Here is a 16,538-nt window from a genome sequence, read left to right on the forward strand (position 1 = left end):
AGAGAAATTGAACAGGATTAATATAGTTTATGTGCCACTCAATGCAATGCTTAGCACAGAATCAGTGCATAATGAGCTAACAGTCATTACAATTGTCAGGGAAAGTTAAATCAGTGTTAATCTGTCCTATTGGTTTAAGATCTGTCCGTTGAGAGTTTCTAGAACAGGGAAGCCACACAGAAGGCTTTCTAGTGTGTAGAGTAAGAATAAGGATTAAAGACATGCAAGGATAGGTGGGTCCAGGCTTTTGCCTTGGCCAGAGGAGAGGAAATGTAATGGAAATTAAGCATAGGAAAGTATAACCCTGGTTTCTTGAGATAATAATATTCCAACTTTTACCAATATATGACTTTACATTGTATAAAACGGTCCCATAGGCCCTGAGCCATGGAATCATTGGAGGAAGAATACAGAGGAGGTAACGGAAGCTTGGAGAGATCAAGAGACATGTCTAAAACCATATGAGCAGTACATGACAGAACGGGATGAGGAGAAAGATCTCAGGTTCAAACCTGCAGCCATTGGACATGCTGCCCCCTTTCTATGCTACCCTGCCTATGGTTCTCAAAAGAATAGTTAAAAGATTCAGAAGAAAGTGGTCCATGAAAATATGAGAGAAACTTTGTGTTTTCTAGGCTAGATGTATTCAGGAGAGAGATCATCATCTCTTGGGATTTGGAGGCAGAAGCACTGATAAAATTAAGGGAAGATTATTTGTTGGCTTTTTCAATGAAAATCTGGAGAATTTCTTTGCCTTTATTCATAGGAATGTTTTGAGCAGCTAATTTCCTTTTCTGTTTCTTTAATTTAGCCAGTGATACACAGATTTGCATACAGTAAGATAAACAATAAACTATAACTACCGATGGAGGTAATTTCTTAATTTTATTGGTGTGTTGCTAGCATCTAGTTAAATTTAAATTAAATATAAATTCTAATCTAGCAAATACATACTTCAAAACTAAAATTTCATTTGTAAATTTGAAGCAAACACACTTATAACATATTTCTTAAATTTAGGAACTGCTTATTGTAAGGTATTAAAGGACTCCAAGGGAATGTGGCTCCAAATCATGATATACAAAATTTCTAAAATTTGAGAATTAATGTTGGGTGTACTTGTTTTGTAAGAAGAGTTCTTCTAACTATAAAAGCAAGTGTTCTTATTTGTGTGAATAATAATATATGAATAAATTATATGCTTTTTCTTCCCCCCGCTTTTTTTTTAAATGAGGGCCTGAGAAAAGAATATTAATGAAAGGTGGTTTAGTGTTTGTCAGAGTTGCCCAGGGCAAATGGAAGATGTCATTCTAATCAGTGCTGTTAATACAACTTTAGTAATGATGTATCTAGCGTTGATTCATATTCCTACCCAGTTAAATATTGTACACCTTCTTCAATCTATTGATGTATTGTTGCAAATTATATATCGAATCCATTTCCACAGGGCTACCTTTCAATTTATGATTTAGCTTTGAGAACTGAACAATAATGATACAACTAATGAAGGAATTGGGTATAATAAGTTATGCATCAAAGTTACTAAGAATATTTCAGAGGAAAGTGGAGCGTTTTGTGAGCTATTTTTGTTCTGATTATAACATTTGTTTACGACATCTGGCCATTTCCTAAATTTATTACTAATGAGAGTTTGTCAGCAGCTGATATAGCTCTAAATTTAAGCTACATTTATTTAAATCGGGGTGTTGTATGAACTATTTCCTACTGCTTAAGAAAAGTAACCCTTGCAGAAAGATTACTTTCATATTTTGATGACATCTATATGTTACAATGATATTTCAGCAGAATGAGCATTCTTCTTTAATTTAATTCTATAAGATGGGGAAATATTATTGGTTTTTCATTTTTCTACAGTAAGTGGGTTTTGCCATGGTAAAAAAAAATAATAGTAGTAATTGTTGGATTGCTCTTCAGCTACTTAGTATTAGGTTTTCATTGTTGCTGTTTTTTAATAATCCATTTTCTTGATATTTAAGCATTTTTACCAATATTTTGGCTTAACAGTAAATATATATATGGATATATGTAATTACATATGTATGTGTATATATACACATATATATGTATGAGTGTGTAAATATATCTATTGTTGAAACAGTACTTTAACATTTTCCCCCATTAATAAAAGTAGAACAAGTCTATGCTCTAAATTTAATTGGGTTTAGGTGGATTTAGGAGAATGTATTATGAAGAAAGAGTTAAGTATAGAAAGACTACTGACTTGGCTTTAGAAAACCTAAGTTTTAGTCCTGATTCTAACAGTGAAGTTTTCTTAGTGTCCCACTGTATTCTTATCTTGTTTCATTTTCCAGGTATATGAAATTTTTGGTAAATATCAAGCTGACTTAAGTTAACTTTCTGTCCTAGAGATCATCTCTGCTCCACAGATGAATGTAAGAATTATATTTGTTCTATTTTGAAAAGGAAAGATTGTACACTTGATTGATTTAAGAAAGATCAGCTCACTGCTAGAAAGGGACAAACATTTTAGATTTCAAGCTTATTAAGTTCTTTTTCTTACACTTAAAAAATTAATGCATAAATTACATACAACAAAATGCTCAGTTCTTAAGTGTTCAGTTCACTGATTTTGACAATTGGATATACTCAGTACCCACAACCCAAAGCAAAATGTAAAATATTTCCATCATCCCAGAAAGATCTTTCATGTCCGCTGCTAATAAATCCTCCTACTCCCAGAGGAAGCTACTTTCTGATTTCTACCATAACTTAGTATTTCCTGTTCTTGGACTTCATATACATAGAACTATAGCATAGGTACTCCTCTCTGTTTCAGATCTCTCACTCAACACATTGATTTTGAGATTCATTCATGTTATTGCATATATCAGCATTTTATTCTTTTTTTATTGTAGAGTTGTATTTCACTGTGTGGACATTTCATTCTTCATTTATATCTTCTTCTCCTGATGGACATTTGGGTTGTGCCCAGTTTGGGGCTACTACTATGAACAAGACTTTTCTAAATCCTCTTGAACAAGTCTTTTTGTGGACATGCTTTTATTTTTCCTGGGTTTTACACCGACATATTTTGTCAGTGTAAAATTCCTCTGTCAAGAGTGAGGTTCATGTACTTTTGTTGCAAGATTGCAGGGTGCTTGTCTCATGGAGTCGAAGAATGAATTCCGCAGACACAAAAGGGTGAAGTGAAGTGAAAGTCTATTAAGCAAAGGTGAGAACAGAAAGGAAAGAAAAAAGCTCTCTAGAGGGAGAGGGGTCTGAATGGGTTGCCACGGAGGGCTTTTAGTGGCAATCTTTTATTGAGAACTGACCAGGAACCTTGTGGCCTTGAGACTCTTGTGCCATCTTGGTTTGTTCCCCTATCCCTTGTCCCGCTCTGTCTCAGGATCTCCACCTGCCAGGAATAGTTTTGGGGGCCCAGTCGGGGAGTCAGGGGCCTCCTATCTCTCCTGCCTAGAACTTAACCCCTTCTTTATTCATGGGATAGGACCTGTGGGCAGAAAGAGCACTGGGATTGTGAGGAGTGGCTGACTGTATACTTTTTAATTAGTGGGTGAGGGATAGCACAAGTCTCCAAGGCATCTGGAAGCATGGCTTTCAGGATCTTGAGGGGTGAGCTGCTGCCAAGATGAAGTACTTTTTAAACATTAAGGCACTGAGGGAGCCACGAATTCCTTGAGGAAGGTCCCGCTCTGCATGTTTCAGGTATCTGTCAGTGAGCTGCAAGTTGTAAGGAGATTTTTAACTGAAGCTACATTTCTTTTGCCTTTGTTTCCCACATCACTTGCAACTTCATAATTGCCACACAGTTCTCCGAAGTGGTGGTACCATTTTACATTTCTACTGGAAATATGTGAGAGTTCTGATTGTCTTACTCCCTTCCAGCACTTAGTACTGTTGCTGCTGTTGTTGCTGTTTTACTTTTAGTTCTAATGTCTGAGAAATGGTATCTAATTGTAGTTTTATTTGCTCTACTTTGCCCTGATAACTGAATAGGTAGAACACCTTTTCATGTGTATGTTGGCCATTTGTATATCTTCTTTGTTATGTGTCTGTTCAAGGATTGGATTATTTGTCTTTTTATAATTGATTTGTAGGAACTCATTTTATATTCTGGATGGGTAATTTGTTCAAATATCTAAATTCCTATCATTTTTATCCAGTGTAGAGCTTGCTATTCATTTTCTTCATTGTGTCCTTTAAATAACTGAAGCTTTTAATTTTGAAGAGGTTCAATGTGTCACCTTGTTTATGGTGCATGCTTTCTGTGTCCCATCAAAGAAATCTTTTTTAAGATCATGAGGCTATTTTGTGTTTGCTATTTGAAGGTTATGGTTTAGTTTAATTAATCTTAAATTAATTTTAAGTTTAGAGTATACTAGAGGTGAAATTTCATTTTTAAAATTTACATATTTATTTGCTCCAGTATTTTTTGTTAATAAGATTTTTTATTATTGTTACAATTGAATTGACCATGCTTTTGCCCAAAATCAGTGTGGATTGATTTCTGGGCCAACACTCTTCTTCAAGTGTTCTATTTTTGGAGAAAACTCTTACTCTTACATTATTTGGAACCAATATTATACTGTTCTGACTACTGTAGATTAAAACTTAAAATCAGATAGTGTGAGCAATTCGATTTGGTTCTTTTCAAAAATTGCTTGACTATTTTGCACCCATTATATTGTGAACTTGCCTAAATTCACTGATTAGTAGGGTTCTTTTTTTTTGAAGATTACATGGAGTTTGTTTTCTTTTTTTTTTTAAGATTTTATTTACTTATTTATTTGACAGAGAGAGAGACAGAGAGAGAGAGAGAACAAGCAGGGGGAGCAGCAGAGGGAGAGGGAGAAGTAGGCCTCCTGCTGAACAAGGAGCCCAACGTGGGGTTCGATCCCAGGACCCTGGGATCATGACCTGAGCCAAAGGCAGACACTTAACCGACTGAGCCACCCAGGCACCCCTACATGAAGTTTCTATATGCATAGTTATACCATCTCTATATAAGAGCATTTTGCTTTTTCCTTTCCAGTCACTTTGCTTCTTGTTTCTTTTGTTTACCTTGTTGCGATGGCCAAGACTTCCAACACAACAGTGAGCAGAAGTTGTAAGAGCAAACATTTTTGCTTCTTTTTTTATATTGGGGGAAAAGCATTTAAAGTTTCATGATTAAAAAAGATTTATCAGCGCATGCTTTGTTGATACTTTTGTATTTCTAATATGCAGAGGTATTTTAATATAAACCAGTATTTATCTGTTCAATGTTTTTGCTGTACTTAGACATATACACATACTTTTTGAAAATTAATTTCTTTTGCTAATATGGTGAATTACATTGCTTGATTTCTAAATGTAAACCAACCTTGAATTCTTGGAATAATCCCCATGTGGTCATGTTATATTAGCCTTTTACAGTATTTTGTTTTCATGTCAATGAAGGATATTGGTCTATGGTTTTATTTTTCTTAAAATATTTGGTATTGTAATATTTGGTATTTGTGCTTTCCCGGCCTCATAAATTGAGCTGAGATATATTATTTCCTCTTCTATTTTTGATAAAACTTCATGAAGACTTGTGATATTTCTTCCTTAAATTTTTGATAGAATTTGCTGGGGAAGCCATTTGGGTCTGGAGTTTTCTTTGTTGGAAAGTTTTTATTATGAATGGGGCTTTTTAGATTTTTGCTTTTATATCTTTTTCTATCACTTTTATTAAGATTTTTTTTTTATGACTATATCCATATCACTTAAATTGTCAATATATTGGTATTCAGGTTTTCTGGAGACAAATTCTTTCAGGTTTTGTTTAATGAAGATGTCTTTAGTTCCCCTTTACTTTGAAGAATATTTTTACTAGATATATAATTCTAAATTAACAGGTTCATTTTTCCTTTGAATACTTTAAAGATGTCTTTTGGCTTCATCTTGCATTAACTATATTTAATGAAAAGTCAGCCATAATTGTTTTACCCTTTATGTAATATGATTTTGTTTTTAATTATCGAGTGCTTTCAATATTTTCTTTTTACTTTTGGTGTTTCAGGATTTTACCTGCAATGTGCCCAGACATAATTTTCTTCTTGGGGTTTTCTGAACTTCTTGAGTATTTGAGTTGATTTTGGAAAAATATTGAAAAATATTTATCTTTCAAAACTTATCTTTTGTGCTAATTTCTCTTTTCTCCTTTATTTTCACCTTTGTATACTCCAATTAGATGTATGTCATACTGTATGAAAGCATCCACAGACCTCAGACACTGTTCCTTTTGTCTACACATTTATATTTTTGGCTTTCAGTTTGGGTAATTTTTGTTTTGACCTGTCTTTAAATTAGCTGATTGCTTTCTTTGACATGTCCACTGTCCTATTAAGTTTACCAAATGAGTTCTTTATTGCTGATATCATATTTTTTATATCTAGCATCTCATTTATATCTAGCATTTTTTTTAAACAGTTTTTGTCTCTGCTGAAATTCTCTTTGTGGTTGGACATGTTGCCTGTATTTTCTACCACCTTCTGTCACAGTTATGTTAAATTGTCTTTCTAATACATCTAATATCTCAGTCTTTCCTGAATCTTTTTCTTTTGATGTTTTCTTTCCTAACTATGGGTCACATTTTCTTATTTCTTTGTCTCACAATTTTTGAGAAGCATTGTGTGTAAAAGAACTGGAGTAAATAAACTTTGCCTCAGATAAGGGCATTACCTTAGTTCTGTCAGGCCTCTGGTGTGGGGGCTGAGTCACACCAATTTGTAGTTGAGCAAGGCCTAATCTAAACTAAATCTGTTTCATCTTTTATTGGTTTTTAACCCAACATAGTCTTTAAATATTTTGACAGCATGATCAGGATTTTCTTTCCAAATAAGCTTTCTGAGCACAGACAAAACTCCAGAGAGTTCTTAACTCTTTACAACACAGAAAAAAAGGCTCTCTGAACTTTGTGTGGTATAAGGTCTAAAATTAAGGTGCCATATCATGTGCTGCCTTGACATGTGAAGCCCAGAAGACCTTAGTTGGCCTAACCACAAGTTGCCTTCCCCACTTTGCCCTGGTGGATAAGCGCCCCTGGTCAAACAATCCTCCTTATCAAAGGGACCAGGCACACTTCCTGCTTGTCTCTAAGTAGTGGGTTTCAACTCCCTGTCAGTCTGTAGAATTATTTAAACAAGCCAAGTGCATCCTCCCATGGGAGCCAGGAGGCAGCCCACACTCTCGTTATTATAAAACCTTCATAGCCCCTAGCTGTTCATTCTGCTTCTGTGTGGCCCTGTGTGGTATGTGATGCTGTCCTCCCCAGTGTGAGTATATGTATGAACTGCTGCTAATCTCACCCAGCCATTGTCAGGTATCACGTGTTCAGCCATCCCCATAACCCTAGGGTGGGACCTCCTCATCAGTGGGGTGAAGAGGAAGTAATTAAAACATGGCGGGGAGACCTCCTACTTTACAGTAAGAAAGCATTTTTTAGAAGATCTCTGGTGAGTTCTCTTATTTTTCTAGATCCACCTGTGAATTTCTACACCATGACGATATCTCTCTGAACTTTTGCCTTCTCTTCAGCCTTTTGGGGACCATTGGAGTGTACTCAGTGAAGACCTGGCATGCCTCAAAGTTATTTTTATTTTCCAGTTCTCTTGCCTTTTACCCAGCCTTTGGAGGGTTAGAGCAGTGACTCAATGGAGCAACCTTGATGATGAAATTTCTGGCTTCTCTATTGGCCTTTTTCTGACAGCCAGCAGAGGGATGGGGGCTGACAACTTGTTGCAGCTTTCCAAAGGTAGAAGTCTAAGGCTCCCCATTCAGCCTTTGCTGGCATGGGTGGGGATGGGATCACATGTCTTCTGTAGCTTTGTTGGGGGTAGTGCAGCGATTGTCTGACTAGATCCCTGTCTTTCTGAGCTTTTAGTCCTTTTGGCCTTTCTGGGGACTTTTATTGTTTGTGCCATTGGTGTTCCTAGTTTGCCAAATTCTACAGCACTGGGATATAAGACAAAAAGAAAATTCAGAGAACTCAATGCTGTGTTGTTTCTTGGGTCCTCTTAGCCAGTCTGCCTTTTTTTCTCTACTTTTCAGAGTCTTCTTATGTTTTTTTGATATATACTGTTCAGGATTTTCAGATGTACTTAGCAGGAGGAATAAGGAAAAATTGTATCTATTCCACATTTTCAGGAGAAGTCACTCAGCAGCCAGACATAAATTGGGAAATGAAATATTGTTATTTCTAAAATTTTCAAAAGAAATTAGTCTTAATTTCATTTGAAGTGTACTGTTCTACGTAAATGGGAAATATAAATTAAGCACTAAGGTAATGTTGCAAACTATCAATACAGACTTTTGCTTATGAGGGATATTTGGTCTTGTATTATCAATGTGTTTTTTATGTTCTTAATTATAAATTTAAAAATTTAATATTAAGACTAACTATGTTGTGTTTTCTCTCCTGACAAACTAATATGCTTCTTGCTTCTCTCACTTAATATTAAGAATGATATAATTGATTATACTTCCATATTACCTTTCCTACCAACTCACAAAGACCTAAATTTTGTTCTTAATTTTAATTTGCATACTTTAGATTTTTTTCTGGCATTACTACTGCTTCATTATCCTTTATTACACAGCTCTTAGTCTATGCTTTGATTCTCATGTGCCTGGGATGGTTTCAAAATAACCTATTGAAAACACATTTTGAAAACAGGTGAGATAGAAAAAATGGGCTTTCTAAATTTTATTTAGGAAAGATTGACAAGAGGCAATCTGGTTGAAGGGGTATTCTAGGAGACTTTTGAAATTGTATTCATAAAGTAAGTATATTGTGTTTATTTAGATTGTTTTTTGTTTTTTGTGTGTGTGGCTCTGAGTTGGAAAAATAGATTGCCTTTTTAGCCCTCTGACAGGTGCTGTTACTGAAGTACACTCAGTGTAATCCATTCATTCATTTATTTAATAAATATTTACAGAATGCAAACTGAGCACTGTTTTGGATGCTGGGAATGCAGCAGTCTTCTGCTGTCCTGGAGGTTCCATTCTAGCAAGTGAAAGAAGCATATTATTGTGTGTCAAAAATAAGGCAATGTCATCCCTTGCAATACTGCACAGAAATTGAAAAAGGCACCCAACCAAAAAGGAAAAAAAAAAAAACAAAAAAAAAAAAAACAGAAAAGTTTAGACTAAAAGCAAACTTATAAAAACACAAATTTTCCCCTCTAATTCCACAAACTCAAACTAATTGAAGTCATTAAATTATTAGTGTATCTCAATATATGTTTTAGCTGTGAGATAAAAGCAAAAAATAAAGACGTTAAGAACCATTGAGAAAATGAATTTAAGACAACTTGACCATTATGTTCCTCAAATTTCTGTAAATTTAGAAGTTTACTACTTCTTTTATGGGATATATTATTAGATGATAGAAAGAATCAGAATAGGATATAAAAATCTATTCTGCCAATCACTGGTGTGTTACTCTAGGACATTATTTAACTTCTTTAAGCTTAATTTTTTATCAGCAAAATCAGAGTAGAATACTTACCAGCATGACTGGGAGAATTAAATAATATGCCAAATTTAACTTATCTAGCACATTTTATGGCTCATGAAAATCTCGCTTAAATCGGTATCTTTCCCTCCCCCAGCCCTTTGACTGTATGCTTACAACTCCCTTTGTCTATATATGTATATTTGAAAGGTTTTCAATATTTTCGAGCAACATAAAATTGAAAAAGGCTTAGAACTTTGTTTTCTGTGATTATTTTTTGAGAGTGACAATTTATAGAGGAGGGTTATAATGAAATATTATTTTAAATGTTTTAGGGTGCCTGGGTGGCTAAGTCAGTTAAGCATCTGTCTTGGGCTCAGGTCATGATCTCAGGGTCCTGGGATGGAGCCTTGCATGGGGCTCTCTGCTCGGCGGGGAGTCTGCTTCTCCCTTACCCTCTGCCCCTCCCTTCTGCTCATGCTGTCTCTCTCAAAATAAATAAATAAAATATTTAAAATAAAAAAATAAATAAGCATCTTAAACTATTTTTAAAAATAAGAATTTCTCATGTGAAAAGGAAAGAAGGAAGCTGCCAAGAAACCCTATTAATCTAGTAGAAGTTACTCTACACCCCAACATTCTACAAAGGATTATACTTTTACAGCCATAAAATTGCTTTAAAAATATATAGCACCATCTGCAAACAATGAAATCCTCAATCTAAGATTCTCTTTTAACTCATTTATATTTTTATTTCAACTTAATAAAAATTTTTTCTAGTGATTAGAAAATTGATTCATGCATATTATAAGGGAAAAAAGAAAAATAGAATGAACCCATTATACCATTACCTAGAAAGAACTCAATTTGCAATATATATTCAATCCTATATTTATGATACAATGAAAAATGACTAAAAAACCTCCTGATAGCACATAATATAATGAGTTTCATAGTTCCTTTCTCATAAAATTAATCAAAATGAATAAATGACAATAAGGTAAAACATACTATAAACAATCTAGTGGGCAATGTGGGGTATAGCAAAATGATGGGATACATGTATATGAAACTCTGATGGTATGGTTTAATCCACAGATAGTATTTATTTATTTATTTATTTATTTGTTTATTTTTTTAAAGATTTTATTTATTTATTTGACGGAGACAGAGACATCGAGAGCAAGAACACAAGCAGGGGGAGTGGGAGAGGGAGAAGCAGGCTTCCCGCCGAGCAGGGAGCCTGATGTGGGGCTTGATTCTGGGACCCCGGGATCATGACCTGAGCCGAAGGCAGCCGCTTAACGACTGAGCCACCCAGGTGCCCTACAGATAGTATTTAAAGCAGTTAGAAGAAGGGATTGAGTATCTTTAGGCAGTAATCCCAGGAATATTATTTTTCTTAATTGTTATTTTGTAAGTATTAATGAGTCTGAGAAAGCAGAATTTGAGGTTGGGGCTCTGACAGTTTCTGGAGTACAGATATTTTATGTCTCCAATTATGGGATGATCCATACATCTAGAACCTCCAAATGAGCTGGGGATTCTCTGGGGAGTTACATGGAAAGATGGCTTGGTGGATTGATAATGAGATACCGAACCTTTAGCCTCTCGATCACAAGGTCATTTGTAAGCTGGGAAGAGGGTAACCAAAAGTCGTTATTGGTCAGTACCTTACAAGAGCAAAATGAATTGCTTAGCTCAGTTCAGTTTTTATTACCATTTGAGAGCTATTTGTTACCAGTTATAGATCCAATGAGTGACCCTTTACCACTAAAGTTCACTTGTCCTGAACAGGATCAAGATGTATTTTACAAACCATGGAAGAAAAAAAAAAATCTATGTGGGCCATCACGTTGGTTGTTTCTTAAGCTTTCAGGACAGTCTATTCATCTACTTTTACTAAATCTAAGAAAATGGATTTAAAATTGTACCCTAAATAGAAAATTTTTACTTGGGTTTTTCTGAATTACTAGTTTGCTCTAAGCTAAGGCTAGTTGTGTCTTTTACAGATAGAGATGTTATAATGTCTTTTTCTTAGTAATGAAAAATCCATGTTTGTGTTATGAAAATTATGCACTTTCATTGCCCTTTTTAGTGATGAATTGCTGCCTGGATTGTCTGTGCTGGACCTATTTGCTCTTTTACTAATGCAAGCTTTGTGGGATTGTTCTGTGGTATATCCAAGAAACAGATGCTTTGTACTTCGTGTTAAAGTTAATTAGGGTTGCTACTGATTAATATGTGTCTTAGTTTAAATGAGCTCATATTATATATCTCTAATTTGTCAACAATATACTTGGAGAAATAAACGGTAAAAATTAAGGGGAGAAAAAAAGCATTATGACCAAGTAGCTAGTAATTCAGAGAAAAATTAGGCCTTGTTTCAAATCCTGATGCTCTGTATACAGGATTAGGGACAGGACTATGTATCTACAGTAATATGTAACCCAACAGGCACGAGGTTTCTGGTTATCCAATTCTGAAAGAAAAAAATTCTATGACTGAATATTCAGCAAGAGCCTAATGCCTGGCACAAAAATTGGCAGAAAGATTAATTACACATAGATCTGGTCTTCAGATAACATAATAGACCATTAGCAAGTAGAGAGCCAAGAATATTCTTGCTTTATAATCTCAGCACCTAACAGAGTACCTAGCTGAAACTAACTGAGGGTTTGGGTAATTACTGAAAGAATGAATGAACTGTTATAACATGTTATTTATATGTCCAAAGAGTCTGCTATGGAATTTTTTACAGATGAGAGAGCTTAATTGAAGCCTGAAAATCAGATATTTGCTATAGTAGTGAAATCATAAATCCCATGAAGCATCTCTACTAGGAAAACAACCATAGAAAAGTCTTTAATCAATTTAGTTCTCCATTATCTGCAGCTAATATCCTTTTGCACCACAGTAAAAGTACAAAAGCATTATATATGATTCCATTTTAATTTATTTTCATGTGACTTCATTTTTTTCTTCATCCATTATTATCCAAAATTCTGATTATTCATTCCATAAACTTGTTCTGGTAAAAGTTCTGAAGCAAAATTTAAAGTAAGTTCCATATACACCTGTATGATTCAGTAATTTATACTTTTTTGTTATTACTTACCATCATTGAGATTGACTTCAAGTAATGCCTTGGCTGGGTGTATTTATAAAAATAGAGGTATATATATATTTTTTTCATAATTCAGCCTGTGATATGTAAAATGTTAGAGACTGTCAATGAGTTTTTGTTTGTTGTATGTGCATGTGTGTAAGCATTTGAACAAAATGTGATTCTCTGGATGGGACACAGTGGAAAAGAAATGTCATATTTTTTTTCTCAGTTTCCCTGTGTAGTAGAACAAAATGTTAAACTCCTTGATTCAGCTCATCCAAACAAAATTCCATACTCCCTATCATAAGTGTGAAATTTCTCTTCAAAATCAACAACCAATGAAACATGAATGGACACAGGAAAGGAAAGTTACTTCATGTTTTTCTCATGGGTTTTCCTGATAATAATTGCCTGTGTTTTCCCATTTACCCTTAGCTTCAACAGAGACCCTTCACCACCTCCATAGATTCATCCCCACCAGAGGTCACAGATCACACAAAACCTACAGAAACAGGAAATCAAACTTCCTGAGTCCACCACAAAACACAGAAACCTATTTCCTCTACACATCTCAAATTGGCAAAGCTCTGTCTTAGCGGACTCAGTGTGGAAGTAGCTGTTGAAAAGACCAGAAGGACTGTTATCTCCCAATTTCGCATGAGCTTCCTTGCTTCAAACTACTGAGATGAAGAGAGCAAGGCTATTTATCCTGCTTTCTAGTTTATGGAATGGGGGCTTTGGGCTTATCAACACCACGCATACTTGGATTACCCCTGAGGATGCAAGCTCCCAGGAGAACATGGCCTCTGCTACGGTTCCTTTAAATAAAATGCTGCCAACCCCTCAGATCACAACAGCTGAGATAGCCACAATTCCTGAGGCGAGAACCTCTGAAGAGAGTCTTCTAAAATCAACACTGCCTCCCTCAGAGACAGGCACACCTCCTGAGGGTGTGAGAAACCAAACTCTCACACCCCCAGGGAAGATAGAAGGGGTGCTGAAGTTACTGCCTCTTACCCTCCCAACCAAACCTAGCCTCAAGTTCAGCCCAAGAGCAGAGTCAGTGGTCCTTTCCAACTCTACAATGAAATTTCTTCAGAGCTTTGCCACAAAGTCGAATCAACAAGCGATCTCTCCCAACTCAATTGCAGGCGGCCTGGGAAATCGGTCCCCACGGGAAACATACCTCAGCAGAGGTGACAGCACTGGAAGCCAGAAAACCAACTATCAAAAATCAAGTTTTGAAACAACTAGAGGAAAGTAAGAAACAATTCTTTTATTTTCTTTTTCCCTCTCCCTAACTATAAAGTCTATAAGATTGCAAGCTAACAGTTTCTCACTCTCAGAAAATGTTTTTATGTTCAGGATGAAATTGGATCACATTTCAGTTAGATAAGGTAATTAAGCATTACTTTATCTAATGGAGAAAAGATGAACCAAAAAATGCAGCAATTTTGTTTTAATTGAACCAATCAAAGTCACTTATAAAAGGGTCTTTACTTGAGACAGTCACTAACAAGCAATGTAACACCACAGTGACTGTTAGTTGTTTATTCAACTCAAGGGTACGTTGGTGGGGCTCATAAGGACACCCACAACATGAAAGAAAAAATGACAATACAGTTGGGACATGAACAGATTTAAAATTGACAGAGCCTGGTGCTATGGAAGGTATAGTTATCAAGATCAAACCAAGCAGAACTGGGGTGGAATCCTGGTTCCAGTACTGTCTAGCTTGGTGACTTTGAGTAAGTTAATTGAGCTCCCTGAGACTGAGTTTTTTCTCATGTAAAATACAGATATGGTATAGGGGGTACAGATAAAAAATACTAACTTTACAGGGTGATCCTGCAAGATTTGTATTAATCAAATATATTTAGATGCATGCTTCGCACAGAACAGGTGCTAAGAAACATATTTTACTAGTACTGTTATATTGAGTTATGCCATTATCATGAATATGATGAATAGAAAAGCCAATTTTTCAAATTGATTTTGATTTAAAATTCGAGCAAATCCTATGTGAATTGTTGAAGTTAAAAAATAAAACTTTTAAAAGTATTGTTAATGAAGGGGCGCCTGCGTGGCTCAGTCATTAAGCATCTGCCTTTGGCTCAGGTCATGATCCCAGGGTCCTGGGATCGAGCCCCACATCGGGCTCCCGGCTCCGCGGGACTCCTGCCTCTCCGTCTCCCTCTCCCACTCCCCCTGCTTGTGTTCCCTCTCTCGCTGTGTCTCTTGTGGTCAAATAAATAAATAAAATCTTTAAAAAAAATATATCATTAATGAAGACTTTCAAAAGGACCAAAAATACTAAAACAAACAAACAAACAAACAAAATAGCTGTGAAAAATGCAGGTCAATGTTTTTATTTAATGTTCAGAGTGATCTGTTTGGAATACTAGTAGTTTACTGTTATAAAACTAAACTTTCAAATGCTTTTTACCTACAATAAAATAATTTCAAGACATCAAATAATGCCTTGAGATCTTAGTTGAGTTAAACATCTTACTAACTATACAACATAGTTTAAGTTAATGATAGTAGCTTACACCTGCTCTGTGAGAGGCATTGTGTCAAAGCTGTTGTTGACATAAAGATGAGGAGACACTGGGAAGAATATAAACCAATAGATTCATATTTATGTATTCTTTATTATTTAAATCCATTATTTCATTGTATTTCAGAGATTATAGAACTTTAAAAATATATATAAGTAAATCTGATTTTAACTAAATACTTATTTACTTGGTGGAATTTAGAACAATCCCAATTTACTGTAAAACAAATGCTGCAGATTACAAAATGTTCAACTCAGGTTGGGTAAACTTTGCCTATAACAGACATTTTAACATATACATTAAACTTTTTCATGTTGAGGGACGACAGAATGCACTCTATTAAATAATGATAACAAATGCCATATCACTTACATGATCATTTCTATTAGTCATATTTTATTAGACTCCATAATTTTATTTTTTAAATCATTTAATAGAACTCTTAGGCACTCACTGAAAATGATTATGAACTCTTTAAAGAGCTGTCATTAAGAGACTTATCAATAGAATACGAAATATAATCAAAACAAGAAGGGGAAAATTCACATTGTCACTTAAATTTTATATAACGTTTCATAATTAGAACTCGTAATTGATCATTTGAAAAATACTAGTTTTTAAATAAATGCTAGTTGTTTTATTATGTGCCTGACACTGTTCTAGTTTCTAAGGATACATAGAATTTTTAAAAGAAGAATGATTCTGCCTGCAGGGATATGTCTTATAAAAAGTAAGCAATAACATATCTGTCAGATTTCTAAAAACTCAATATGTATTAGGAGGAAACAAGATATTAAAAGTGTAAACTGCCAAACAGAATGTTGTCCCATGGATTTTTCCAATGAAAATAATTTTAAATTACTTCTAGAGAAAAGTACCGACTGTACTTAGAGATTCTATAGCCTGAGGTCCTGGAAAGCCTGAGGTTTCCTTTTGGTGATCCTTTCCATCAAGCCCAAGACTTCTTACTCATTATGCCATGCAATTGATAATGGTGCTAGAGAAAACAGTTCCGTGCCTTATGGACACAATGCTGATGCAAAGAAGCCTTGATAAAGTCTTTCATGTTTTCATTTGATTAGCAAGTAAAAACAATAGCAAACACTTTATGGCATCTGTTCCTAGCACTGTATTGCTCTGATTGAATATATATATATATTTTTTCCTTCAATCATTTGATCACTACCATAACTTCATGAAGAAGATTCTGTTATTATTTCTTTCAGAGACATTAAGTAATTTAACTAAGGTCACTTAAAAGCAAATCTCGGAGGGTATTATGCTGAGCGAAATAAGTCAATCAGAGAAAGATATATCATATGACCTCACTGATATGAGGAATTCTTAATCTCAGGAAACAAACTGAGGGTTGCTGGAGTGGTGGGGG

The 16,538-nt window shown here is 35.0% G+C and overlaps 1 protein-coding gene across 2 annotated transcripts in view; it reads left to right on the plus strand.

The window, feature by feature from the left end:
- Positions 1 to 7,194: 7,194 nt before the first annotated feature.
- MMRN1 (multimerin 1) overlaps positions 7,195 to 16,538 on the plus strand; it is a 67,395-nt gene continuing 58,051 nt past the window's right edge. Inside the window, exons 1-2 of one of the 2 annotated variants that reach the window (XM_025873452.2) lie at positions 7,195 to 7,301; positions 13,026 to 13,850. In XM_025873452.2, the coding sequence (XP_025729237.1) occupies positions 13,276 to 13,850 (575 nt within the window). In that variant the 5' untranslated portion in view covers positions 7,195 to 7,301; positions 13,026 to 13,275. Of the gene's footprint in view, positions 7,302 to 7,405; positions 7,482 to 13,025; positions 13,851 to 16,538 lie in introns of those variants that run through there. The other variant, XM_025873451.2, reaches the window with a different exon arrangement.

This window comes from Callorhinus ursinus, unplaced genomic scaffold (genome assembly GCF_003265705.2).
Source record: "Callorhinus ursinus isolate GAN/ISIS: 27379988/994484 unplaced genomic scaffold, GSC_fseal_2.0 scaffold4, whole genome shotgun sequence".
NCBI classification, from domain to species: domain Eukaryota; kingdom Metazoa; phylum Chordata; class Mammalia; order Carnivora; family Otariidae; genus Callorhinus; species Callorhinus ursinus.